This window comes from Jaculus jaculus, chromosome 2 (assembly GCF_020740685.1).
Source record: "Jaculus jaculus isolate mJacJac1 chromosome 2, mJacJac1.mat.Y.cur, whole genome shotgun sequence".
In the NCBI taxonomy this organism is placed as follows: domain Eukaryota; kingdom Metazoa; phylum Chordata; class Mammalia; order Rodentia; family Dipodidae; genus Jaculus; species Jaculus jaculus.
The window spans coordinates 92,920,417-92,947,442 of NC_059103.1; the positions used below are offsets into that span (position 1 = coordinate 92,920,417).

The 27,026-nt window shown below is 40.0% G+C and overlaps 1 protein-coding gene across 1 annotated transcript in view; it reads right to left on the reverse strand.

Moving 5' to 3' along the window:
• LOC123458672 (3-beta-hydroxysteroid-Delta(8),Delta(7)-isomerase-like) overlaps positions 1-25,851 on the reverse strand; it is a 105,445-nt gene extending 79,594 nt beyond the window's left edge. The window contains exon 1 of the mRNA XM_045143522.1: positions 25,819-25,851. Coding sequence (XP_044999457.1) covers positions 25,819-25,851 — 33 coding nt within the window. The remainder of the gene's footprint in view (positions 1-25,818) is intronic.
• Positions 25,852-27,026: the final 1,175 nt, after the last annotated feature.

Here is a 27,026-nt window from a genome sequence, read left to right on the forward strand (position 1 = left end):
AGAGACAAAACAACCACAAAATGGGGGTTCCCACCATTAATCACTGATCCAATAAATCCATTTAGCCCCCAATCCATTTTGAATTTTCCTTTTCATGTCTCTCCAATACTTAGACTTTAGTCTCCCCAGTTGAACTCTTTCTGACTTCGGTTGTTTTTCTGTAAGGATTCTTGGTAAAGAGTCATAGTTTGTTGCAATTGCCACCATTCAGAAAAATTATTCATAGAACAATTTTTACATTGTTCCAGGAGGTTCATTATTTCCTCCTAAGTGTACTGTACCCCATGCCTGACTTTCTTTAGATCCTTAAGAAAAACAATTATCTCTGACCCATTTTCTTGTTTTTCCAATTCTATGCCAGAGCCTCTTTCAGATACATTGACCAACACTTCACTAACACCAATTTTTCCTGGAAAAGTAAGAGAGATTGGTACACCAAGTGAAAGACAGAGAAAGACAAACATTATACAGAAAACCACAGATATCTATAGTGTAGAGAACCAAAGATGTTTCTATAGAGGGGCCACATTGGACTTCAAGGAAGAGACAGCTGGGCTGGAACTGTGTCATGCAGCTCCTCAGTGCTTGATTCCTTGTGATCCTGAAATGGCATGCTTGCCATCTCCAGCATTTTCCTGTACTTCAGTCATTGAACAACATGGCCACATCTAATTAATGTTATGAAAATAAAGTACTAAAAGAAATACATGCCATCAAAAAAAAAAAAAAGTTAAATTCTAGGGCCAGTCATTCCAATTATGAAAGGAGCATACTAGTCAGGTCTTGCTGTCATTTCCAAGGTGGCATGCCAGGACCTAAGGGAGAGATGGAATAGCGCCCTCTGCTGCCTGTTCTTCACTGAGAGCATTTTGTTTGAATTTTAAAAACTTTTTGAACTTCAATAAATCTCTATGAAACCTTTTATCTAGTAGCCTTAATTTTTTTCTCTCTCTCCTTTTCAACTGTTTCTTTTTTCTGGAAATTTTATTGTAAGTTTAGACAAGACTTTGTTTCCTAGAGCATAGTATCTTAGATGAACTATGATACTTCACTTGCATTTATTCTGTTTAAGTGTTTTTTGTATACCAAAAAGAGAATTTGTTACTGTGTAACTTATATAAGTATGGGGAAAAAAAATAAGAGGATGAGTCATCCATGGAAATGTTGAAAATTATATCTCTGGAAAGTTAGTTAGGCACAGAATTAAAGTTTTAATTCTATTTTTTTCTGGTGTGTTAGCCACTTAAGATTATGATTATCACTCGAGAGAAAATATACAAGAATACTTCCAGTAAAAATACATTCCTTATGTATTGATTTTCAGAAATGCAAATGTCTCACTGTGTGTCCAGACTGGCAATGATAATGTTATTTTTCATAGACTGTTAAAGAAGCCTAACTGCGGCCCATGTGAATCTTTCAGTGGCTCACCCAACAAATATGTATGAGTGCCTAGTGTCTTGCTGGTAATGGTTATGACTTAGGAGAATCCAAACAGACGCATTTCCTGCCTTCAAGGAGTTTATGTTCCAGTTGTTAAACTAGACTATGAGAACTGACCATCCTTGCCCTTCTGGCAACTGATATTCAACTGACAAGAAATAAACAACAAGTGTGATAAATAAAATATGAAGTATGTAGAACAGTGTTTCTCATTTGAACTGTGTCCTCTACCAAAAAAAAAAAAAAAAAAAAAAAAAAAAACATTTACTGGTTGAAGACCTAGCCCCGGTATCTGAGAAAGTGACCATATTTGAAAAACACTTCATTGCAGGTATAATTTCATTAGGGTAAGATGAGATCATCATGGAGTGTGGTGAACTTCTAATCCAACAGGCCTGCTAGAATTCAAGAGTGCCTGCTGTGGTTTGAATGCAAAATGTCCCCATAGGCTCCGGTATTTGAACACTTGATCCCCAGCTGGTGGAACTGTTTGGGAATATTGTGGAGTCCTTAGGAGGTAGACTTGTTGTAGGAAATGGGTCACTTAACATTTTATAGCAGCTCTACTTCCTGTCCTTCCTCTGCTTCTTGGATGTGACCAGCAGGCTCTGATCCTGCAGAATAAACGCTATCCTTGCTTGAGTTGCTTCTGGTGAGGCATGGTGTCCCAGATATGAGTCAAGTTACTGATACCAGGAAGTGAGGCTGCTGTGGTGGTCAACCAGATCATGGAGATCTTATGCTTTTGGAAATAGTTTGTGGGAGGATTGTGGAAGTTTGCGACTAGGCTAGAAAAGTCTTACAATGCTATAAATAGAGCTTAAGGAGTCATTCTAGAGAGTGTTTCGAAGACTATAATGCTGAGAAAAACAGACCTGATAGGCCCAGCTCATGAGGCTTGAGAGAGGAACAAGGAATTTTTAAGAACTTAGTTTACAGCAATCCATGTGATATTCTGAAAAAGAATCTGACTCCATTCTGCCCATGTCCTGAGAACTTGAGTGATGTTGAATTTAAGTTTATAAGTAACATATTAATTTCAAGAAAGTATAGCATACAAACTGTGGCATGGTTACTTCCCACTGCACTTATTCAGAGCTACAGGAAAAAAAAAAAAAAAAAAAAAAAAAAAAAAAACATTACAAAAGGATATGTTAAAGTTCCACGGGAACTTCAGATTTGCTCAGGATCCTTTACTCTATAAACTGTACTTTACAGCTCTGAACAAGAGGGCTACCATCGCAAATCAACTGTTAAAGAGATTAATGAGATTAAAGAGATTAAATAGAAACCTCGTTCTCTTCACTGGAACAATAGAATAAGTGCCCTGAGGACAAGATGCCACCCATTAAAGGATCTCATTTGTAAGAATGCAAACTCATTTGGAAGGAGAAAGCCACAGAAGGGTTTCCAGATCAAAAACAACTGTCTAGGAAAGTGTTTCAACAGATTCAGCAACCAAGTCACACACACGCACCATTACAGCCTCAGACTAAGGAAGTCAAACTCCGCCCTGAACTAGCAGCAGAGATTAACAGCATTATCTAGGGTATTGGTTTGTAGGCATACATGATATGATAGTAAGGTGGTCATATTTCTTGTTTTATGATTTCAGAGATCTACCAAGGTCAAGCAATGTGTGGCAGGGTTGGATTCCTTGTGAGGAGGCCATGAGAAGCCATTGCATGAAGTTGTAAAGGTGAGCCCTAAATTGTGATGGAGACCCCAGGGTGGTAGAGTTGCCAGAACCATGAGATGCCCATTGGAGAATGCTCTAGGCTCAGAGAGCAGCTAGCACAGGAGAGAGGGCGCGTGTGCTGCGGGCAGCAGAGCTGGCAGGACAGGGCTGCCCGTGCCCCTTGTAGCCCCAAGGTTCTCGTCATGAGTCCCAGATACCAGGTAAGGAAGTGTAGCGTTTGATGTTTGCTCTGCTGGGTTTAAACTTTTTTTGGTTCAGGTTTTCCTTACTATACCCCCATTCCTCCCTTTTAGAATGGAAATACTTACTCTGTGCTACTATATGTGGCAAGTATATAATTTGTTTTTATTTTGTTATAATTTTTACAGAATATGCCAATTAAGAAATTGCCTTGAGGGCTATAGAGATGGCTCAGCAGTTAAGGTACTTGCCTGTGAAGCCTAAGGACCCGAGTTTAATTTTTCAGTACCCAGGTGAGCCAGAAGCACCAGGTGATACATGTGTTTGGAGTGCATTTGCAATGGCAAGAGGATCTGGCATGTCCATTCTCGATCTACCTATCTAACAATCAGCCTTTCTATCTCTCTCTCTCTCCTTTTTTTTTTTTGGTTTTTTTTTTTTTGTTTTTTTTTTTGTTTTGTTTTTCGAGGTAGGGTCTTGCTCTAGCCCAAACTGACTTGGAATTCACTATGTAGTCTCAGGCTGGCCTTGAACTCACGGCAATCCTCCTACTTCTGCCTCTCAAATGCTGGGATTAAAGGTGTGTGCTACCACTCCCAGTTATTCTCACTCTCTTAAATAAAACAATAAAATATTTTTAAAACTAATTATTATTATTAAGAGATTGCCTTGAGGACTTAAGAAATGGCTTACTAGTTAATGTGCTTGCCTGTGAGGCATAAGGATCCAGGTTTGCTTCTCCAGTACCCACGTAAGCCAGATGCACATGATGACACATGTGACTGGAATTCATTTGCAATAGCTAAAGGCCCTGGAGCATCCATTGTCTTTAGGATTCTCTACATATATTTATCTATCTCTTTCTCTCTCTCTCATTTCTCTCTGCTTCCAAATAAATAAAAAAAAAATTGTAAAGTGGTTTAAACAAAAAAAAAAAAATGGAGAGAGAGAGATTGCCTTGAGTTTCAGAAGATGCTTTGAACTTTTGAACAGTCTTGGGACTGTTAAAGACTATGAGAACTTTTGCAGTGGGACTAACTGCATTCGCATCATGGCCATGAGCCTACAGGGACTAGGGATAGAAGGTTGTCGTTTGAATGTAAAATGTCCCATAGAGGCTCATGTGCTTGAACACTTGGTCCACAGGTAGTGGTGCTGTTTGGGAAGGTGGTGGCACCTGTAGGAGGTGGAGCCCTGCTGGAGGATGTAGGTGACCGGGCAGGCGTTGAGGCTTTACAGCTCAGCACTGTTCCCTGTCTGCCTTCTGTTTTCTGGCTTTAGATGCAATGTGACCAGTGGGCTCCTAACCCTGTTATCATGCTTTCTTCACCATAATGGAACAAATCCCCTCAAAACTGTAAGACAGAATCAACCCTCTCCTTCCTATAGATACTTTTTGTGAGGTATTTTGTCCCAGGCAGTGAGTAAAGTAACGGTTGCAGTTATTTTCTCATTGTTGGGACAACACACTCGAACGGAAGCAACCGATGGAAGAAAACTGCTTATTTTGGCTTACAGTCTTGAGGGGATGTTTAATCATGGCAAGAAAGCATGGGAGAATGGTATGCTTTCTCACAGCAACTAAGAGGTAAATACGCAAGAGTATGCTGGCTCTGGCTAGGGGACCTGGGCTACACACCCCAAAGCCTGTGTACAGCAATACACCTCTTCCAGCCTGGCTCTACCTCCCAAAGGCTCCACCAGTTAGGGTTTGAGTAAAAGGCTTTACCACAAAAATACAAGGCTATGTATGGAGGACATTTCCCATTCAATCCACCACAATATGTGACACAGAGCACTTGTAAACAGAGCAAGTACGGGCACATACCTACACAAGAGGATGGTCATGTGAATATGAAAGCCAAGATCAGTGTTAAGCACCCATACACACTAAGAAACACCAAAACTTTCCAACTGAGCTGAGGTTATGAGTCTGTGACAGAGCTGCACTTGCCTGGTAAGTGCAAGACCCTGGAGAGTCAATCCTCAGCACAATAACACCAGAAAAGGAACACCACCAACAATATTCTAGACCATAGAAATATGGAGGCCCTCCATGCCCTCAGAAGGAACCAACACTCCTGCTACCTTGATCTCGGGCTCGCAGCCTTCAGAACCCCAAGACAATCCACTTATGCCATAGTCTCATCCACCTAGGTTTTGGGATCTTTGAAAAGTGACAACATGAAAATGAGTTCTAGAGGGGGAGAAAAGGCTCAGCAGGGAAAGAGGATTGAGAGCAGGCAGAGTGCAATTAAGAATAGGTGCAGGGGTGTTGGGCCTTGAGAGGCCCGGACACGAGGCCTAATGGAACTTCCTGAGCCTAGCTAAAGCTTGGCGACCTGCCCAACTCAGGGCGCTGGAGAGATTGCTCGTGGTTAATATGCTTGCCTGCAAAGCCTAAGGACCCAGGTTTGATTCCCTAGGACCCATGTAAGTCAGATGCACAAGGTGACACACGCGTCTGGGGTTTGTTTGCTGTGGCTGGAGGCTCTTGCATACTCATACTCACCATATATATCTATATCTATATCTATATCTATATATCTATATCTATATCTATATCTCTATATATAGTTAAGAGAAAGAGGTGTGTATGTGTGTGTGTGTGTCTTTCTCTTAAATAAATAATTTTTTTTTATAAAGAGAACAGGTGCCACTGAGGGAGTGACAGCAGAAAGGGATGGCAGGTTTTCCTTTGGGGTGATAAAAATGTTTCAGAACTTGCAAAAGTGGCATTTGCATAGTCCTGAATGGCTTATACATATACTTTAAGATGTTAATCATAGAGTATTTAAATTTTATCTCAATAAGAAAAATAGAGTGGCCAAGGAAGATCTTTCTGAGAAGGTGAAATTTTAGTGATGACCTGCAGATACTCCACAAAGACAGGGCATAAGGATTGTTTTGTGTCCTTACAGTAAGCAGGTACTCAGTAAATGTGTTAACTGGAAAACAGGCTAACTTACATTTTAACAAATTTTTTTTCATTATGGACATTTTGACATAAAATATGAAAAGTGGAGCAATAAGTATCTGTATATACATCTGGCTTTAGCAATTTTCATATTTTGTCAGTCTTATTTCATTTCCATTTACCCCAATTTTTTTTTGCTCCAGACTTTTCAAGTCCATACCAAATTTCACATTAATTTACTTATAGATTCTTCATTATGTATCTTAAAAGATAAGCCCTGGGCTGGGGAGATGGCTCAGCAGTTAAGGCACCTGCCTGCAAAGCCTAACAACATGGGTTTGAGCTCCCAGTGTACCCACATAAAGCCAGACATACAAAAGGCACATGCATATGTAGTTCATTTGTAGCAGTTGAAGGCCCTGGCATGCCCATTCTGTCTGTCTGTCTCTCTTCTCTTTCTATCTCTCTCTCTGCTTGCAAATAGATAAACATATATATTTTTAAAAAGATAAGCCCTTTGAGTCACACACAGTATCAGTCAGGCAACTATGCTGGCAAGTGACAGAAGGGAGGGAAGGCTAAAGGCTGGGGAACAGCTTGTTTAACTTCTCAGTCATCCACATAAGAGGCAAAGTCATGGCAAGGGAGAAGAGTGACTAAGTCGCATGTGACTTGGATGTAAGAGGAGAGAGAAAGGCAGGATACAAGGGTGATGCAAAGATTTGGGGCTGAGAAACTGGAGAAACGGAACTGCCTTAAGCTGAGATAAGAAGGAATGTGGAGGGTCAGGTTGAAATGGACAAAGGGGAAGGACTTGAGTTTCACTGGACACATTCATTGTTTTAAGTACTAGGGAGAGGCTAAGCCTCACACATGTAAGTGCTGTACCACAGGGCTATATCCACAGCTGCTGCTCACATTTTCTTTTGAGACAGGCTCTCACTAAGTTGCTGGCCTTAAAGCAACTGTGGCCCAGACAGGCCTTGAATTTGTGATCCTCCTGCCTCAGCCTCCCCATCTGGAATTACAGACCTGGGCTACCAATCTGGACTCAAAGCAAGTTATATTTGGCAAGACAAAAAAGATAGTTTAGGAATAAAAATGCTGATTTGAAGAAATTTCCACTTAGGATTATTTTTAAATTTTTTATTATTTCTGACAATTATATATATATGATTTATTTTGATCATATTCATTCCCATTGTTCTCTCTAACCTCCCTCCTAGTCCTGTGAATCCCTTCTTTTCAGTTAGTCCCTTATCCCCCCTTTTTTGTGACCCACTGAGTTTAACTAGGATCGCTTGCATGACTTTGGATAGGGATTTATTTACCAGGAAGAAAATGACACACACACACACATACACACACACACACACACACACTAGTAACCATTATCCCAAATTCTGGGATTGCAGGCATGTGCCAGCATGTGACCCCAATTAAAGCCACTGAATGGAGCTTTCCTCTATTTAACCATCTCATTGTTACTCAGTTATAGGAATTGAAATTCCACACTATAAGGTTAATTTCCTGCTGCTGCACAGTGATTTTTCTTGTCTCCTAGTGTACAGTATACATTGCAAAAAGAAATTATTTATTCACAAATACAGGATCACTTGGAGCATCTAATTAGAAACTTCATTTGATCTGAATATTCACATAATTGAGGAATGTCATCTGCATTCCTACAGCTTTAGTTTTCATTTGTGAAAGTGATTTTTTAATGAAAATGAAAATCTGTTTTTTATTAAATTGTCATAGCTTCTAAAGTCATTATTGTGTAAACCAAGTGACATATCCACCACTCGTGTCATCCCATGAACTCTATTCTACTCGATCTTTCCTATGCTAGTCTAATCTCTTACACACACACGTGCACACACATGTGCCTGTACACACTACCACCACCACTACCAAGTTTGTTCACGTCTCCTTGCCTGGCTTACTTTTCCGTCCTGGAAAAAAAAAATACGACTTCTTTAAGACCTTACTTATGCCCTCCCATCTTTCCAGACCTCATTCCAGTGCATCTTCTCCACGCAGCCCCATCCTCCAGCTCCGCGTGTAAGTGACCGCCTCTTTTCTGGGTCAGCTCCAACTTCCACCTCCCCTCACTGGATTCCATTTATCAGCTCACATCATGAAACGTGTCTGTAGCTGTTTTGAATAATTACTACTTCAAGTAGTTCTTGGCATGCTCTTGGTAAATATGCATTGCATGAATGATTTTCAAAATCTAATAAGTAGCCATAGTGGTGCACAGCTTTAATCCCAGCACTCTGGAGGCAGAGGCAGGAGGATCTCTGTGAGTTTGAGGCCACCCTGAGACTACCTAGTGAAATCCAGATCAGCCTGGGCTAGAACAAGACTCTACCTTGAAAAACCACACACACACACACACAAAAAAAAATATCTAATAGAAGAAAATGTCATGGTACTACATTATGCTTGATAAAGTAAACTAATGAGGAGATTTAACATAGGAAATTTGAAGTAAAGAGTTTAATAATTTTGCCATTTTGACTTAAAATTTAATATTTAAGTAAGGAATTATCTAAAAATAATTTCATCTAAAGACTATTATTTTCCTCCACAGCAAGGTTGGGTCTTTTAACTCCTTTTTTTTTTTTTTTTTTTTTTGGTTTTCCAAGGTAGGGTCTCGTTCTAGCCCAGGCTGACCTCTGGAATTCACTATGTAGTTGCAGTTTGGCTTCATGCTCACAGTGATCCTCCTACCTCTGCCTCCCGAGTGCTGGGATTAAAGACATGTGCCACCATACCTGGCTAACTACACATTTTTAATTTGGTTCACAAAACATGTTTGCAAAAGAGGCACAATGTATTCATTGCATTTTTAAGAAGTTTGATTCTTATAAACTTTCTTTTCATGATATACAGATATGCTGTCTTTCTCATTCAAAGAAAAAAAAATCCCTTAAGATAATAAATCAGCATTTCTTTTACTGCTGCAAATTGTAACCCTTCCTAGCATTTCTTGTATTGCAAGAACACCAGATGTTGGATGATTTGATCAAACTAAACACGTCAGTGTTCTGAGATATCTGCACCAGTTACCTTCTGCAGAGGGGTGTGCCTAACATAAAAGCACACAGAATGCAAGCGTGTGTGTTCATATTCCTCCTATTCAACTGCATAATCATCTATGTAATTGCTTGTACACTTTCAGAATACTAGTCTGAGGATTACTCTCCCAGAAAAGGAAATCTCAGAAATTAAGTTGAAAAGGCTTTGAAATTGGGAGTGTAGTAATGTGTTACTCAGAGATGATACCATTGAGGTGATTAACTATTATACAGTTCCTGTCACTTATTATAACACACGACTTTAAAAGAAGGATTTTTCCTTTCTAATATCTTCATACTATTCTGAAGTGAGGCAGGTGGAGAATAGTGTGTCAATGACTGTTGCACAAGAAGAAAGATTGGATGCTTCATGCCAGTATCCCTGACACTGAACTTGAAAACCCGACTCTTCTTTCTTCCGTGCACACATTTTCTTCACCTACATAAGTTTTCTACATTGATTGTAATCATTTTATTTCTCCAGTATTTCTCCTTTCTACTAACATTGTTTTGTTTTCTTTAGAAATTTTTTTCTTGTAATATAGATAAATATTCTGATTGTTCTGTGTCTTTCTGTTTAGAACATTCTATAGCTATTGGGTATAGAAATGTAGAAACATAAGGTTAATGGCTGCGGCAGTGGCTCAGTCAGTAATGTGCTTGCTGTGCAAGCAGGGTGGCCTGAGTTTGCATCCCCAGCACACATGTAAATGCTGGATGTGATACATGTGCCTGTAATCCCAGTGCTCAGGAGGCAAAGACAAGCAGATTTTCAGGAGTAAACTGGTGACTAGACTGGTCAAATAGGTGAACTCTGGGTTCAGTGAAAGACCCTGTCTCAATTAATGAGGGGAGCATAATTCAGGAAGACATCCAATATCAAGTTCTGGCCTCTGCATGCATCCTCCTTACAAAATACATATATGTACCAATATACATATGAACATGCATGCACACATGCTTGCACACCACACACACACATAAACATGAAAAAAGAAATATAAGGGCTGGGTAGATGGCTTAGCAGGTCAGATACTTGCCTGTGAAGCCAAAGGTCTCAGGTTTGATTCCCCGGTACTCACATAAAGCCAGATGCACAAGGTGGCACATGCATCTGGAAAGCCCTGGTGTGCCCAATCTTCCTCTCTCTCCATCTGTCTCTCTTTCTCTCTCCCTCTCTCAAATAAATAAACAAAATATTAAAAACAAACAAGAAAGAAATGTAATCTAGTCATATTTGTTTCAAATTAAAAGAATGAGTTGAATCTGTATATATAACTCTTACATATATTTTATGTTTGTAAAACTTTTAACCCAGTACATCCAAACCATTATCAATTCAACATATAATCAATAAGAAATTAATGAAACCATTTTTACTGACTTGAAATCTGTTATTAAACACCTAAGGAATATCTCAAGTGGGTCACAATTTAAGGATTAACCATTGCATGTAGCTAGTGGCTACCACATTGGTCCGTGTTAAATCTGAAACACACTCTCCTTTGCCAGCCTTAGGGAAAATTCATATTAAAGAACAGTTTGAGAGATTTCTGGGTAAAATGACACTTTTGTGAGAGCTAGTGGAGGAGGGAGGAAATGGACTATTCTAAAAACAGAAATAGAAGAAAAGCTTCAGAACCCCACACAGGAAGTAAAAGGATACCAGGATGCCATGGAGAGAAATCCCAAAGTGTTGTGCTAGCTGTCCCCGAGGGCAGTGGTCTGAGGCTCATTTTGAGAGAGATCTGTTGTTCAAAACGAATTACCATTACCCTGGACACCTGAATTCAGGGAACAGTCACAGGCCAGGGAGCCTTAATTTGGTCTGCCCCAGCCTCTGGGTGGAGGAAGACCCAGGGAGGCAGCAGTGGGAAGGAAAGGGCTGGAGCCTGGCATCTGGCGCAGGCAGGGAGGTGAACAAGGAGCACGAGACAGGCCAGGCCCCATCCACTGACAACCACCCTGGAGTTTGGTCACTTTGAAGGTGAAGCAAATTCTTCTGGAGCCACCTAGCCCTCATTCATTGCTGTTGAGTTCCAGGGTGCACACGGTACCCAAGGCCGCACGCCTCCAGCAGTGTGACTAATGCCCAGGAAGCCGTGCCCTCTGCGTGCACTAATTTCAGTGTTGTAGTTTCTTCCCACACCACTAGTCCTTGGGAGACGCAACCCTGGAGGAGGCGGGAAGGGGTTCAGCCGGGGGAATCTCAGGATGGTGATGGAATCTGCTGCCCAGGTTACAGAATGCAAAGCTAAGTGTGGCCAGCAGAGGTCCCTGATGTGCAAAGAAGGGAAAAAGCAGCTGTGCTGGACATCAGCCCCTGGGCAGTACAAACCCAGCCACAGTATAAGCAAAGGCAAGAGAGGAGCCACAAGGTTAAGTGACCCTGTAGGTTTCCAGCATGTGACTAGTCTCCAATTTTCAAGCAACCCGGAAGGAGCAACTCCAATATCTCCTCAAACCCCCTACCAACACACACACCCCTTTTTCTGCTTGATTTTTTTTTTTCCTGTTGTTCTATTTGTTTAGAAGGACTTTTGCTGTGTTGTGTTCTTAAACTGTGCTTTGATTTGTTATTCCTCTTCTTACATTCATCTAATTTTTTTTCCATTTGGGGCCAATATTCCTTTTCTTTTCCTCAGCATCTTCCTTTCTTTTTTGTACCTTTTGTTTCCTCCCTATCCCCCTCTCTGATTTGCAAGAAACACACTACTCACAGACTGAATCAAAGGATGGAAAATAATCTATTGAGCAAACAGAAACTAAGAACAAGATGGTATGGTAGTATAGCTATTTTGACACAATCAAAAAAGGGGAACACCCTAATTAATGAACTAGGGATGAAAGAAAAAAGGTTACTACAGGTCATAATGAACTACAGAGAATCTTTCAGTACTGCTTGAAAACTTACATTACAAAAACTGGAAAAGCTAAAACAAATTCATAAATTTCTACACACTTAAAACCTAACAAAATTGCCAGGCGTGGTGGCGCACACTTTTAATTCCCAGCACTTGGGAGGCAGAGGTAGGAGGATTGCCGTGAGTTCAAGGCCACCCTGAGACTCCATAGTGAATTCCAGGTCAGCTAGAGTGAGACCCTACCTCGAAAAAACAAATAAACAAAAAAAAAAAAATCTACAAAATTAAATCAAGATGAGCATGGTGGCACATACCTTTAATCCCAGCACTCAGGAAGGAGGATCGCCATGAGTTCAAGGCCACCTTGAGATTACATAGTGAATTCCAGGTCAGTGTGAACTAGAGTAAGACCCTACCTTGAACAAACAAACAAAACTTAAATCAATAAGATATTAGCAATGTAAACAGACCCTTAACCACCAACAAAATTGAAGCAATAGTTTCACCATACAAAAAAAGACCAGGACCAGATGAATTCACTGCTGAATTCGACCAAATGTTTAAGGAAGAACTAACACCAATACTCCTCAAACAATTCCATAGCCTATAAAGGGCAGGAACACAACCAAACTCACGCCACAAAGCCCTGATACCAAATCCAGATAAGAATGCAACAGAAAAATAAAACTATGGAGCAATTTCCCTAATGAATATAAATTCACAAGTTCTCAGTAAAATGCTTACAAGTTGAATTGAAGGGTACATTTATTTAATAACAAATGGAGGAGGCATGGTGGTACAAAACTGTAATCCCAGGACATTGGCACTGATCTCCTGGGTCAGAGTTCAAAGTCCTGTCACCTACACAGCAAATTTGAGACCAGCCTGAGCTACATGACACCTTATCTCAATCCTTGCTACTCTCATCCCCCACAAAGAAATAAAACTTGCAAACAAAACAAGAAAAGAACACAAACAATCAATGTTTCATCTTACCTCTAGCAGATTCTCAAATAGTGGGATTTATTGTTGACAGGGTGTTTGAATTTATTTTTTATTGACAACTTCCATAATTATAGACAATAACCCACGGTAACTCTCCCCCTCCCCCCTACTTTGCCCTTTTGCAGCTGCACTCTTCATCATACCCTTTCCCCCTCTCAATAAATCTCTCTTTTAATGTCATAATCTCTCCCTCCTATTTTGATGGTCTTTTGTAGGTAGTGTCAGGCAGTGCTAGGTCATGGATATCCAGGCCATTTTATGTCTGGAGGAGCATGTTGTAAGTAGTCCTACCCTTCCTTTAGGTCTTACATTCTTTCTGCCACATCTTCCACAATGGATCCTGAGCCTTGGAAGATGTGATAGAGATGTTTCAGTGCTGAGCACTCCTCTGTCACTTCTTCTCAGCACCATGTGCCTTCTGAGTCATTCCAAGGTCACCACCATCTGAAAAGAGAAGCTTCTCTAACCAAAAGTATGAGTAGCATTAATATATGGGTATGAACATTAAAAGAAGTGCTTATAGGACAGTTTGGTGTGCATAGCTAACCACCAGAAGATGTTACACCCCTAGGGCTCATGACTACCCCTGCTGTAGGTTTTCAGTATCAGGGATATATTGCTTCCCATGGAGTGGGCCTCCAGTCCAATTACAGAGTGACTGGTTTCTTCTCATAACAGACATGCCACTATTGTACCCATTGGTTCATTTGGCCTGGATGGCCAAATTTAAGGCTTGCAATATCCACTGTTGAACACCTTCTATTTTATGGAAAAGTTTGAGAAGCATTGGTGTTAGTTCTTCCATGAAAGTCTGGTAAAATTCACTAGTGAATCCATATGGGCCTAGACATTTTTTAGTTGGAAAATTTTTTTATAACTACTTGGATTGCCATACTTGCTATAGGTCTATTTAAGTGGTTAATTTCATCTTGATGAGATTTAAATTTGGTAGATCATGTAAATCAGGGAAATTATCTATGTCTTTCAGATTTCCAAGCCTTGTGGAGTATATGTTCATATAGTATGTCCCTATTATTTTGGAATTTCTTTGGTATCTTTTGTGATCTTGCCTTTTTTCATCTCTGATTTTATTAATTTGTGTCCCTTCTCTCTTTCTTTTGGTCAGATCTGCTAAGGGTTTACCAATCTTCTTTATCCTTTCAAAGAACCAACTCTTTTTTTATTGATTATTTGAATCTTTTTGTGTTCTCATTATCATTTGCTACTATGAATTTTTTATTTCCTTCTTGACTTCTTCATTGACCCATTCATCATTTAGTAGTGTATTGTTTAGTTTCCATTATTTTGTGTATGCTCTATAGATTTTCTTGCTATTGATTTACAGTTTGATCCCATTGTGATAGACAGAGTACAAGGAATTATTTCAATTTTCCTGTATTTGTTAAGATTTGCTTTGTGTCCTAATATATGGTCTATATTAGAGAATGTTCCATGTGTTTCTGAAAAGAATGTGTATTCTGCCACATTTGGATGAAAGGTTCTGTAGCTATCTGTTAGGTCCATTTGTTCTATCACCTCATTCAATACAGATACATCTCTGCTTATTTTTTGTTGGGATGATTTGCCAGTTGATGACAGTAGAGTCTTGAAGCCACCCACTACAACTGTGTTTGGTGTTATCTGTGACCTTACTTCTAATAGTGTTTGTGTGATGAAATTGGGAGCCCCCATGTTAGGTACATATAAGTTTAGGATTATAATGTCCTCCTGTTGGAGTGTTCCTTTAATCAATATAATGGGACCTTCCTTATCTTTCCTAACTAATGTTGGTCTGAAGTCTACCCTGTCAGATATTTGGATAGTGAGACCAGCTTGTTTTCAAGGCTCATTTGCTTAAAACACCATTTTCCAACCTTTCACCCCTAAGATAGCATACATCTTTTGTGGAAAGGTGAGTTTCTTGAAGGCAATGAATCAAAGGATCCTACTTTCTAACCCAGTCTGAAAACCTATATCTTTTGGTTGGGGCATTGAGGCCGTTGATAGTAAGAGTTATTATTGAAAGGTGGGTATTTATTCTTCTTGTTTTGTAGTTCTTCTGGTTTTACCTTTCCTCTCTTGAATTAACTAGTATTTGAATATGGTTTGTTTTTTCCAGGTTCATTATGTGTGTGCTTTCTTTTTTTTCAATTTTTAAAAATTATTTATTTGTTTATTTGCAAGCAGAAAGAGATAGAGAGTAGACAGAGAGAGAATAGGCACACCAGGGCCTCAAGCAATTGCAAATGAGCTCCAGATGCATGTGCCTACTTGTGCATCTGGCTTACGTGAGTACTGGGAATTGAACCTGGGGCCCTTGGCTTTGTAAGCAAGTGCCTTAACTGCAAAGCCATCTCCCCAGACCCATGTTCATGCTTTTCTTTCTGTTCAGCATGGAGGATACTTTCAAGTATTTTCTGTAGAGCTGATTTGGTCTTCATATATTCCTTCAGCCTGCCTTTGTTGTGGAATGTCCTTATTTCTCCATCTATTTGAATGGATAGCTTTGCAGGATAAAGTAATCTTGGTTGACAGTTGTTATCTTTCAGAACCCTTCTAGTTTTTAAAGTTTGTGTTGAGTAATCTGTTGTTATCCTGATGGGCTTGCCTTTGTATGTGACTTGATTTTTTTCTCTCTAAATGATTTCAAAATATTTTCTTTGTTTTGTGTGTTTTGGTAGTTTAATTATAATATGAAGGTAAGGGGTTCTTTCCTAATTTTGTCTGTTTCACGTTCTATGGGCTTCCTGTATGTGTACTGGCATCACTTTCCCTAATTGGAGGAAGTTTTCTCCAATGATTTTGTTGAAAATGCCTGTTATACCTTTGAAATGAATTTCTTCTCCTTTTATTATGCCTTGAATTCATATGTTTGATCTCTTCATAGTGTTCCAAATGTCTTGAAATTCACATTCATGTCTTCCTATTAGTTGGTCTTTCCCTTTGTTGGACTGTATTAGATCTGCCACCTGCTCTTCTAGTTTAGATATTCTGTCTTCTCTTGATCCATTCTACTGGTGAGACTTTCTACAGTTTCCTATTTGATGTACTCTGTTTTATATCTCTAGTATTTTTGATTTTTTTTAATTTCTATTTCCTTATACATGTTTTGTATTGACCTTGTTTCACTAGGTTGGTTTCCTGTGCTCTCCTTCAGGAGTTGGTTTTCTTCTTTGATTTATTTGATTACTTCTTTGATTTCTTTGAACATAGATATAATCATGTTTTTGAAATATTTGTCAGGCATTTCATCTAAAGCAGTCTCACTTGAGGTCATTTCTGATGGATTTATAATTTTTGGCAGGACTGTGTTATCTTGATATTTTTGTGTTTCTTGTATCATAATGTAGTGTTTTTTCATCTTGATTTAATTTGATTTTTGTGTTTTCTAATTATCTGTAGCATTCTTATCCATGTACATCCAATTTTATATATCCTCAGAGTAGGAGTTTAAGGTGCCAGGTATAGCTTTTATACTCCAAGAGAAATAGCAGAACTGACCCTAGGTGTTGAGTTTGCCTGCTATTCAAATATTGTAGTAGACTGGGTGAAGTAAATTACTGGAAAATTCTAAAATTAAACTAAGCAATACAGACATTCAATCAAAACCAGAACAGACTCTGCAAAGGACACAATGAAAAAAGCAAAGAGGCAACCTACAGAATGGGAAAAAAATCTTCGCCAGCTATATATCTGATAGAGGATTAATATCTAGGATATACAAAGAACTCAAAAAGTTAAATAATAAGGATCAAATAAGCCAATCAAAAAATGGGCTTTGGAGCTAAATAGAGCATTCTCAAAGGAAGAAATACCAATAGCATATAAGCATCTAAAAAGGTGTTCTACGTCACTAGTCATCAGGGAAATGCAGATTAAAACTACATTGAGATTCCATCTCACTCCTGTCAGATTGGCCACCATCATGAAAACAAATGATCATAAATGTTGGCGGGGATGTGGAAAAAGAGGAACCCTTTACACTGCTGGCAGGAATGCAATCTGGTCCAGCCATTGTGGAAATCAGTGTGGAGGTTCCTAAAACAGCTAAAGATTGATCTACCACATGACCCAGCTATAGCACTCCTAGGCATATATCTGAAGGAATCATCTCATTTCCTTAGAAGTACGTGTTCAACCATGTTTATTGCTGCTCAATTTATAATAGCTGGGAAATGGATCCAGCCTAGATGTCCCTCAACAGATGAGTGGATAATGAAGATGTGGCACATTTATACAATGGAGTTCTACTCAGCGGTAAAGAAAAATGAAGTCACAAAATGTGCAGAAAAATGGATGGATCTGGAAAGGATTATACTAAGTGAGGTAACCCAGGCCCAGAAAGCCAAGCGCCACATGTTCTCCCTCATATGTGGATCCTTGCTACAGATGATTGGGCTTCTGCATGAGAATGAAAATACTTAGTAGCAGAGGCCAGTAAGTTAAAAAGGAGATATAAAGGAAAGAGAAAGGAAGGAAAGAGGGTACTTAATAGGTTGGTATTGTATATATGTAAGTACAATGATTGAGATGGGGAGGTAATATGATGGAGAATGGAATTTCAAAGGGGAAAGTGTGGGAGGGAGGAGGGTATTACCATGGGATTTTTTTTTTGTAATCATGGAAAATGTTAATAAAAATAAAATAAATAAATAAATGTTATTTAAAAAAAAAAAACCAGAACAGAGTATTTATACAAGCATGGGGATTAAACTAAACAGATAATCTAGTAAAGCCAAAGTCCCTAAGGGTATGTGTTGCTCTACACCCTTAATCCTGTCAACTAGGAGATTAAGATTTCTAAATTGAAATGGATTCCAAGTCTGCCTGGGGCCAGTCAGTCCCTGGCCCAATAATAACAGAAGAAAAAGACAAAGGCCCTAAAAATCAGAAAATGTCAAAGGCAACAATAGTCAACACCAAAATACAGTTTATTCAAGAAGGGTAAAACCAACCAAAAATATATCATTCAAATGTAATACATAACCTATCCTGACATGGAAAGAGAGATTAGCACTTCCAGTGCCAGCCTGTGTATCCAGTTTTGTATACGTAGGCCCTGTTACCTTTTGGGATGGCTTCCAACCTCACCAGTGCTGAGTGCCCACCTTTATCTCTCTTGGTGCTGGGTGGCTGGGGGTGAATGAGCTCTCCAGACATCCACAGCCCTGATGGTTGGGGTATGGGAGACTTTGCAGGATGCCTGGAGTAGTAAGGCAGCTGCTCAGCTGGAGCTACATAGTGAATTCCAGGTCAACCTGGGCTGGAATGAGACCCTACCTCAAAAAACCAAAAAAAAAAAGTTAGGATCTAGTAATTTCCCCCTATTTTTACAATTAATAATCCAAAGTCTTCCAGATCAATTTTGCTAAAGCATTTTGCTGGCATAATTTGAAGGGAAGGAACATAGTATCTTTGAAAAACTGAGATGTCATCAGTTCTCTAGGGAGCAGTAAATCCTCCAGTGATGAAAGTATTTCACTTTATGAACCCAGAGCGAATGAAGGGCACAGGGCAGCATGGCATGCTCGGGTGGCCTCTACCCATTGCCAAAGACATTCCTTGTGCATGCCTCACTTGCATGCAGATGTTTCTGAAACACTGAGCGCCTGGCTGGAGAGATTACAGACCTGCTGCCAATGTTCTAATTGGACTAATTTCAATGTAAATGTTGGATCCATCTTATCCCTGCATTTTGGCTAGCTGCACAAACAAGGTCACAACAAGAAAAAATAAGCTATTGAGATAATTCAGTTCAGTGTTAAAAGAGTCCATTTCAAACTGTCAGCACAATTGTTCAAATGTGCCCCACATAAACCAAGTTAAATGAACTTGTTAAAAGCAACTGAAATCCTGCCTCAACTGCCGGCCAAATGACTAGAAAGATCCAGAAGAATTCTTCTCCCCTCTTAGAGGTGGCCCTTTCTAGGACCACAAAAGAAACCCACTTCCTATTGTGTAACTGTACATAATTTATATTTCCAATTCAATTTTTTAAAATATTTATTTTTTTATTCAAGACAGAGTGATAGATGATAGATAAATAGATACGCAGGTAGGCAGGCAGATAGGCAGATTAGATAGAAAGATGATAGATAGATAGGGTGGGTGGATGGATAGATAGATAGGTAGATAGTACAAAGAATGGGCACACGAGGGCCTCTAGCCACTGCAAAAAAAAAAAAAAAAAAAAAACAACTCATGAAACATACTCCACCTTGTGCATCTGGATTATGTGGGTACTGGGAAATTGAATGTGAGTTCTTAAGTTTCACAGGCAAATGCCTTAACCACTAAGCTCTCTCTACAGCCCTCCAATTCAATTTTTATTGGAAGTCTTTTTATAAAATAAATGAGTCATTTATTAGAAACATTAGATAAGTACTCACACATAGTGCACAGACTACATGCATCATAAAATTTAACATTTAATTTAGAATTCTTTTTAAAAGAAATGAACATTAATGTATTGCTCAGTAATTATATTTAATGTGGACATGGGGCCAAAAATAATTGAAGAAGAGATGGGTGTGGTGGCTCACACCTATAGTCCTTGCAACTGGGATCTATGGGGCTCAGGAGTTCAAGGCTAGCATGTATTACATGAAGTCCTATCTCAAAAAAAAGAAACAAAAAAGTAATTGATACAGGAATTATCTATTACTTTACAAAGGCTCAACATGTATCCTTCATGTCACATGGCACACATCAGTCCTGTAGTTAATTAATCCCAGATCCTTTAGAGCCAATCATGGATAATTCTTAGAATTATCAATCATTATCAACTTCATCAATTTTTCATTTCCTTATGACAATAAGAAAGAAATAACTACAGTTTAATTTTAATTACCAGATGGGATTAATGAATTTTTTATTATCTCTTCTATTGATTTTTTCCTTGTATTTTATATGTATTTTTTATAGCCACAATGTTTATTGTGTAGTTCTTATTTACAAGGAGCAAATCCTTTCAGAACATATTTGCTACCCTTTCATAGCACCTAACATTTGGAAATATCAAAGCATATTTAAAAAGTGACTCCCATCTCAAAATATTAGATAAAACTGATATGTGACAAAGTAGCATACTAAACAAATTTAAATGTACAGATGTAATCCTCAGGAGGATTCAAAATAGATATGACCAGAAAAGATCATCCCCCAGAAATAGAGCTAAGTGTGGAAGGAGAGAAGCCAAGATTGAGAAGTTATCATCTTTTGGAGGAATAATATTGATAACTTCTCAAGGACTGATGTCAATGATACTGAAATAGGTAAAATACCAAATGAAAATTTCAAGAGTTTATTAGTAAAAATGACCAATAACCTAAGAAACTGCTATAATAGCAATATGATCAAACCATAAAGATAGTGGATAATCTTAAAAGCCATGAATAATAACCACAAAACTAAAAATTGAAAACTCCTGTAGAATATGCCATGAAATAAAGACTTATTTTAGAGAAAATGTGGAAGTAGTAAACAAGTGAGATAAGGGAAAGAATTAAGGATGGGGGAAATGGAGGAGAAGCAAGGTTAAATAAAAGAAAAGAAAAAGTATAGTAGAAAATGAGAATATTATGAAGGGGAAGAGAACAGAGCAAGCAATTAGAAAAAAGATAGACTGGAAAGATGGCTTCTTAGTGGTTAAGGTGCTTGCTGTGAAGCCTAAAGACCCAGGTTTGGTTCTCCAGTACCCATGTTAGCCAGATGCACAAAGTGGTACATGCATCTGGAGTTCATTTGCAGTGGCTAGAGACCCTGGTGTCCCTATTCTCTGTCTGCCTCTTTTGCTCCTCTCTTTCTCAAATAAATAAATAAATATTTTTAAAAAGAGAGATTAGGGCAGGCAGGTTGGTTTAGCAGTTAAGGCATTTGCCTGCAAATCCAAAGGACCTGGTTTGATTCCCCAGGACCTACATTAGCCAGATGCACATGGTGAAGCTTGCATTTGGAGTTCATTTGCAGTGGCTAGAGACCCTGGCATGCACATTCTCTTTTTCTCTCTCTCTCCCTCATTCTCTCTGTTAGATAAATAAATAAATTCTTTTTTAAAAAAGAGAGATTGGGCCGGGCGTGGTGGTGCACGCCTTTAATCCCAGCACTTGGGAGGCAGAGGTAGGAGGATTGCCATGAGTTCGAGGCCACCCTGAGACACCATAGTGAATTCCAGGTCAGCCTGGGCTAGAGTGAGACCCTACCTTGAAAAAAAAAAAAGAGAGAGAGAGAGAGATTGGTAAGAAGAAAGAACAGAAAAGAAAAAGAAAAAGAAATAGAAAATGTTTCCCAATAATGGGAAAGGTTCAAAAACAAAGTTAGATACATATAAGAAGATGAAAAGCATCTGGAGATATGAATATGCATGGTTCAGTATTCTACTGCTGGGTCACTCTGCTACTGACATAATAGTACTTTAAAAAAACAGTAAGACAGAGTCAAAGCACTACTAATGTGCAACAGAAAGAGAAGGGGGGGGGAGAAAAGGAAAATGGAGAAAAAAAGATTGCCTAATGAGAAAAATTGCATACATAAAATTAGATGAATATATGAAAAAGAACAAAAAAATTAAAACCCTAAAAGTTATTTTTACAAAATAAAGTAAAAATACTAATAATAATGGAACAAAAAGGAAAAGGGGCTGGGTGTGGTGGCTATATCTTTAGTCCCAGAACTTGGGAGGCTGTGAGTTTAAGGCCAGCCTGAGACTGCATAGTGAATTCCAGGTCATCCTGGGCTAGAGTGAGACACTACTTCGAAAAATGAGCAAAATTAAAATTTTTAAAAATGGAAGCAAAACAAGAAAACTAAAAAGATGAAGTTTGGGAGCATCTTCTCTTAAGGCATCAATAATAGGAGACTGTGGTTACATGTACATACAGACTGAGGACGGGGTAGTTGAACTCGTGAATTCATTTTTCCTATGCCCTATGCTGGCGTTGATCCTGGGTTGGAGAAGTGTCTGATGTCCACAAGAGACGCTGTCTCTTCAGGGTCATCCCTCTGTCTACCAGGAGCTTGTGTGGGCCACATTTATCTTTGCAGTCTGTGGACTGGCCAGATTCTCCCACCCTCCTGAGACTTCAAAGATCAGAGCCCCCTGGAGGTGTCTCCCAAGTGTCTTAGGAGTGGTGGATGCTACCACATTACTGAGGTCTTTCAAAACTCCTTGTGTGGTAGTCCCCTTGCTACGGGGTGCAGATGTGGAGGCCAGGCAGCCTGCTGGAGCTTCTTTTCTACAGTTAACAGCACTGAACACGAGGGATCCACTTGCTGGCCCCGGGGCTCAGGGAGATTAAATTACAGAATTATTCTCAGTGGATGAGATCTGCTCCTGGCCACCAAGGCTACCTTTCCCTATGCACTGCACTGCCTGACCGGAGCCTCCTGATGCCTGCACTTCAACTTGTAAGCAATTGCATCCCAGGATGTCTCACCTCCTGGGGTTGTGGCAGGTTAAATTCAGGCTCCCCGATTTGTCAATGCTCCTTGTTCTCAGCCCCACAGGATACAGCAGATTCCCTTTCAAGATGGCACCAACCACTGACTTCCAGCTCAGATAAGTTGATAGAATGGGATTCCTTTCCACTGCTGATGGGGAATCGTGTCTCACCCAAACCCACAGCTGACTTTGACGCTGGTGAAGCTGTGCACTTGTCCTGAGGGGAGGGCCGCAGTCTCCTTCCACCAGGACCCTGGGCTCACCTTGAAGGTGATGTTTCTACTCCTCTCCCATCAGGAAGCCATGAGCCTGGGGATGCACTTGGCTTGGCTTGACTTGGCTTACCTTTTTTCTCTGGGTCACCCTTCTTTTTCCCTGTGCTTTTCAGTTGTCCTGTCACGACCTTTGTGAACTTCCAAAGCTCTTCCTCTTATCTAGTAGTCTATTTTTTCTAATCCTGACTTCACTGGGTCACCCTGGAGCAGCCCCTCGGCCCCCTTACCTGGGTGTCACCGGAGTTTTCCTGATTACTTCCTTGAGTAATCCTTCTCCTCTGCTGGCAGTCTCACGTCCCTCTTGAATACCAGCCTGAGTATTTGTTCTTATAACAGCATCCCCCAACTCCCACAAGCTTGTTTTATTCCTCACTCGTCACTCATCACGCCCCTCTCCCAATTGTCAAGCAGCCCGATTTCAGCTCCCTGATTCTTTCCTCTGTTTGGTCTCTTCTGCTAGTGATGTCTTCTCTCACATTTTTCATCTTTTTATTTCTTTCTTTCTTTCTGTATCTTTTGGATTCAGAAATTCTGGCTTCTTTCACTTTCACTGCTAAGTTTCTCTGATAAAGAAAGGAATTATTTCTTTGTGTTTTCAGATCATTGAGTTTTCATGAAATAGTTGCTTTAGGTGGCAAGATGGCGGCCTCCATTTTTGCGGGGCTCTGAGGGCGGCTTCAGTGCTGGGGAAGAACCCAGGGCCATGGCAATTCTGCCCTGCTGCATAAGTGCTCTGCCAGTGACCTCCGCCTCCATCCCTACAGCTCTTTTTTTTTTTTTTTTTTTTTTCTAGTTTTTCGAGGTAGGGTCTCACTCTGGCCCAGGTTGACTGACCTGTAATTCACTATGTAGTCTCAGGGTGGCCTCGAACTCTTGGCGATCCTCCTACCTCTGCCTCCTGAGTGCTGGGATTAAAGGCGTGCACCACCACACCCGGCCCTCCTACAGCTCATTTGGGATGTTGTGGATATAGTTTCCTGATGGAAACTGCCAGAGTGGTTCCTTTGGTTCCCAGTGTCCTGAAGCTGCATGTCAGAACTGTAACATATGAAAGCTCACAAAAAGGCAAGAGGGAGACTGTAAAAGATGCTGTCTATCAGTTTCTTCAGCTCCATTCTGGCCTCTGGCTAAGGAGACAGGCTGGCTGTAAGAAAAAAAAAAATGGGAAAAGTCCCCTGCAAGGGGAAAAACAAACAAACAAAAAACGCTTCAGAGAACTTGTGTTCTGCAATAAGACCCAGAGTAAATTCTTAGACAAAGTGATATCTTTCCAGAAAAGGCAAAACTGGTATGCTGATGATCCTTATCAGAAGTATCATGATCAAACAAACCTGAAAGTATACATCAGAAGGCTTATAGTTTCCTATCTAGTGGGTGTGCTTCTTTGTAAAGTGATGTCCTTTCAAAGATGAATATGTACATGTGCTGGAGAGATGACAGCCACTAAAGGTGCTTGCTTGCAGAGCCTGCCCACCTGAGTTCAATCTCCCAGTAGCCTCATAAAACCAAATATACATCTGGAGTTGGTTTTCTATAGCCGGAGGTCTTGGTGTGCTTATACTCATTTTCCCTCTCTCTCAGATAAATAAAAATTTTAAAAAATAGTTCCTTTAAATTCTCTATCCGAGAGTTTGTACATATTGATTGATTGGTAGCCATTTTTAAATGCTGTATTTGTTTATTAGAGGAGGTCATGATTCCCAGAAAGCACTTAATGCTTTTTGGTGTACAATGACACTGTGCATTGAAAGATTGGCTCCTTATTCTAGCCTTCATAATCTGGCTTTCCATGTCCCTATCTTTTCAAGAATTATCATGGCTATTTCTTGTTTTCCTGCACCTGCAATTACTACCACTATATAGCACTGCATTGCACTATATTGCATCATAATCTCAGGATTACTGAAAAGTCTGCAGTTGAAATGTTGGTTTTCGAGCAACCCAGTCTGAGTTTGTTGCAAATTCCTATTTAGCAATTGGTTCTAGATGAACTTGTAGATACCTAAATAAAGCAATCTATCTCTACACCCCTCCACCTGGGGATGGGGCTGCCCCAGATTCTCATCCACTCTCACTAATCCATGGTAGGTGCCATGGGATTCTATGTTCCAGTACGCCTCACCCACAATGGTCCAGCCCTATAGTACTTGGCATTGATTTGCTCCTAACACTTTCTTCTCCCTCGGGCAGACAATCCATTCCCATACTGTACTGCCTTAGCCTGGAGGAGTAATGAGATGGGCAGTCCTGTTCTATAATCATCATCATATTTTTGGGTCACTCCTGGAGTCCACAGCCCACTGAGATGAGGACAATGCATGGACAGGGCTAGGTCCATAGCCCTATGGGCTGCCAGCTTATCTGACATACTGGCTGTCTTTAGACTGCAGCAATCAGCTGGAGGTAATACTGACCAGAACACAAGCCCATCCCACAGATGGCGACGAGTCTCCTCCTGACACCAGGGCAAGTATAAAGGATCCATCTGTGCGCACTGACCTGGGGTATTCCTGGTTTTGGCTAGGAACCCAGAACTGAGTTCCAAGGCAGAGTCCTGTACTTACTCATCCATCATATTCTTTAGCCAATGGAGACTTTCTTCATGCTGTGCCACCTGAGGTTGGACATGGGGTGGTGGCGACAGGTCTTGGCTACATGACTAACCCAGTTTTAATAGCTCAGCCTTGGGTCTTGACCTGGAGAAGAGAACATGGGCTATACCCCATAGTAGGTTTTTACCTTGGCAGGTTTGGTTCAGAGTCTAAGCACAGCCTCCATTTCACTCCCTTTCCCTCTCCCAGATGAAAGGCATCCTGCATTGCACTGTTTGGAGTGAGAGGAAAGATGTTATGGGCAACTCCCTCCCTGGATGAGGAATTTTATTACACAGACGTCAGATACTGTGACACTTACTACTTTCCGTAACTCTTGTGAAGAGAGGTTCATGACGAGTAGCTGTCCAAATGGACATTTCTCTGGGAAGACAATCACTGGAGGGTCTTGCTCAGCTACTATTTTGCTCTGCCTGCTTATCCTAGGTTTTATTCCTCAGTCCATAGGTCTTCTTGCTATAAGTAACCATAATAGTTGATCTTATCCACACTCATAATTTTAGCTACTATTTATGTTGCAACTGACTTCTAATGTATATTTATAGTCCTGACCTCACCTCTAAATTTTGGACTAATACTTAAGTTGGATATTATTATTCAAACACAACACATACAATTTAATAGATCCAAACTGAATTAATCACCCTTCCCCACTCCCTCTATTGTCATCCTACCTCTTCACTCTGATGAACATAAGCTACGCTTGTCATCTTGTCTCATTTCAGGAAATGGCACTCCATCTACCCAAGAAGGTATGGTCATTTTAACAGTTCTCTTTTTTATCATGTCATAACCATATTGTTCTTAACTATAGTCATTGTAATTCTTCAAGAATGAAATTAAAATTATTGTGGTATAATAGTCTACAATTTTGCATAGTGGCTATTTCTACCATCTTCTCCTTTTTTTTAATGTTTTTATTAGCATTTTCCATGATTATTAAAAAAATCCCATGGTAATTCCCTTCCTCCCCACCCGCCACGCTTTCCGCTTTGCCATCTTCTCCTTTTTAAAAACCTACCATTCTAGCCCATTTTGAGCCCTTATTTTTTATCTGGACTGCTGCATTAGCTATACCATCCTCCAGTCCATTTTTCAATATACTTCTCCCAAGTAAGTATCTAACCACTAAAGCCCTGCAGTGCCTCTCCTCTACAGAGACCTTCAAGCAGCTACCCAGGACCTACAGAGAATCCTCTGGGCCCCTGAGCAAAGCAAAGCAGGTTTTACATCACTAAGGCTCTACCTCCCCATACTCTTTTCTTTACAGTTTTTTAAAATATTTTATTTATTTATTTATTTGACAGCAACAGGCAGACTGACAGAGAAAGAGGCAAAGAGAGAGAGAGAATGAGCACACCAGGGCCTCCAGACACTGCAAACTTAAGATGCATGTGCCACCTTGTGCATCTGGCTTACATGGGTCCTGGTGAACTGAACCTCAAACCAGGGTCCTTAGGCTTCACAGGCAAGTGCTGAACCGCTAAGCCATCTCTCCAGCCCATCTTT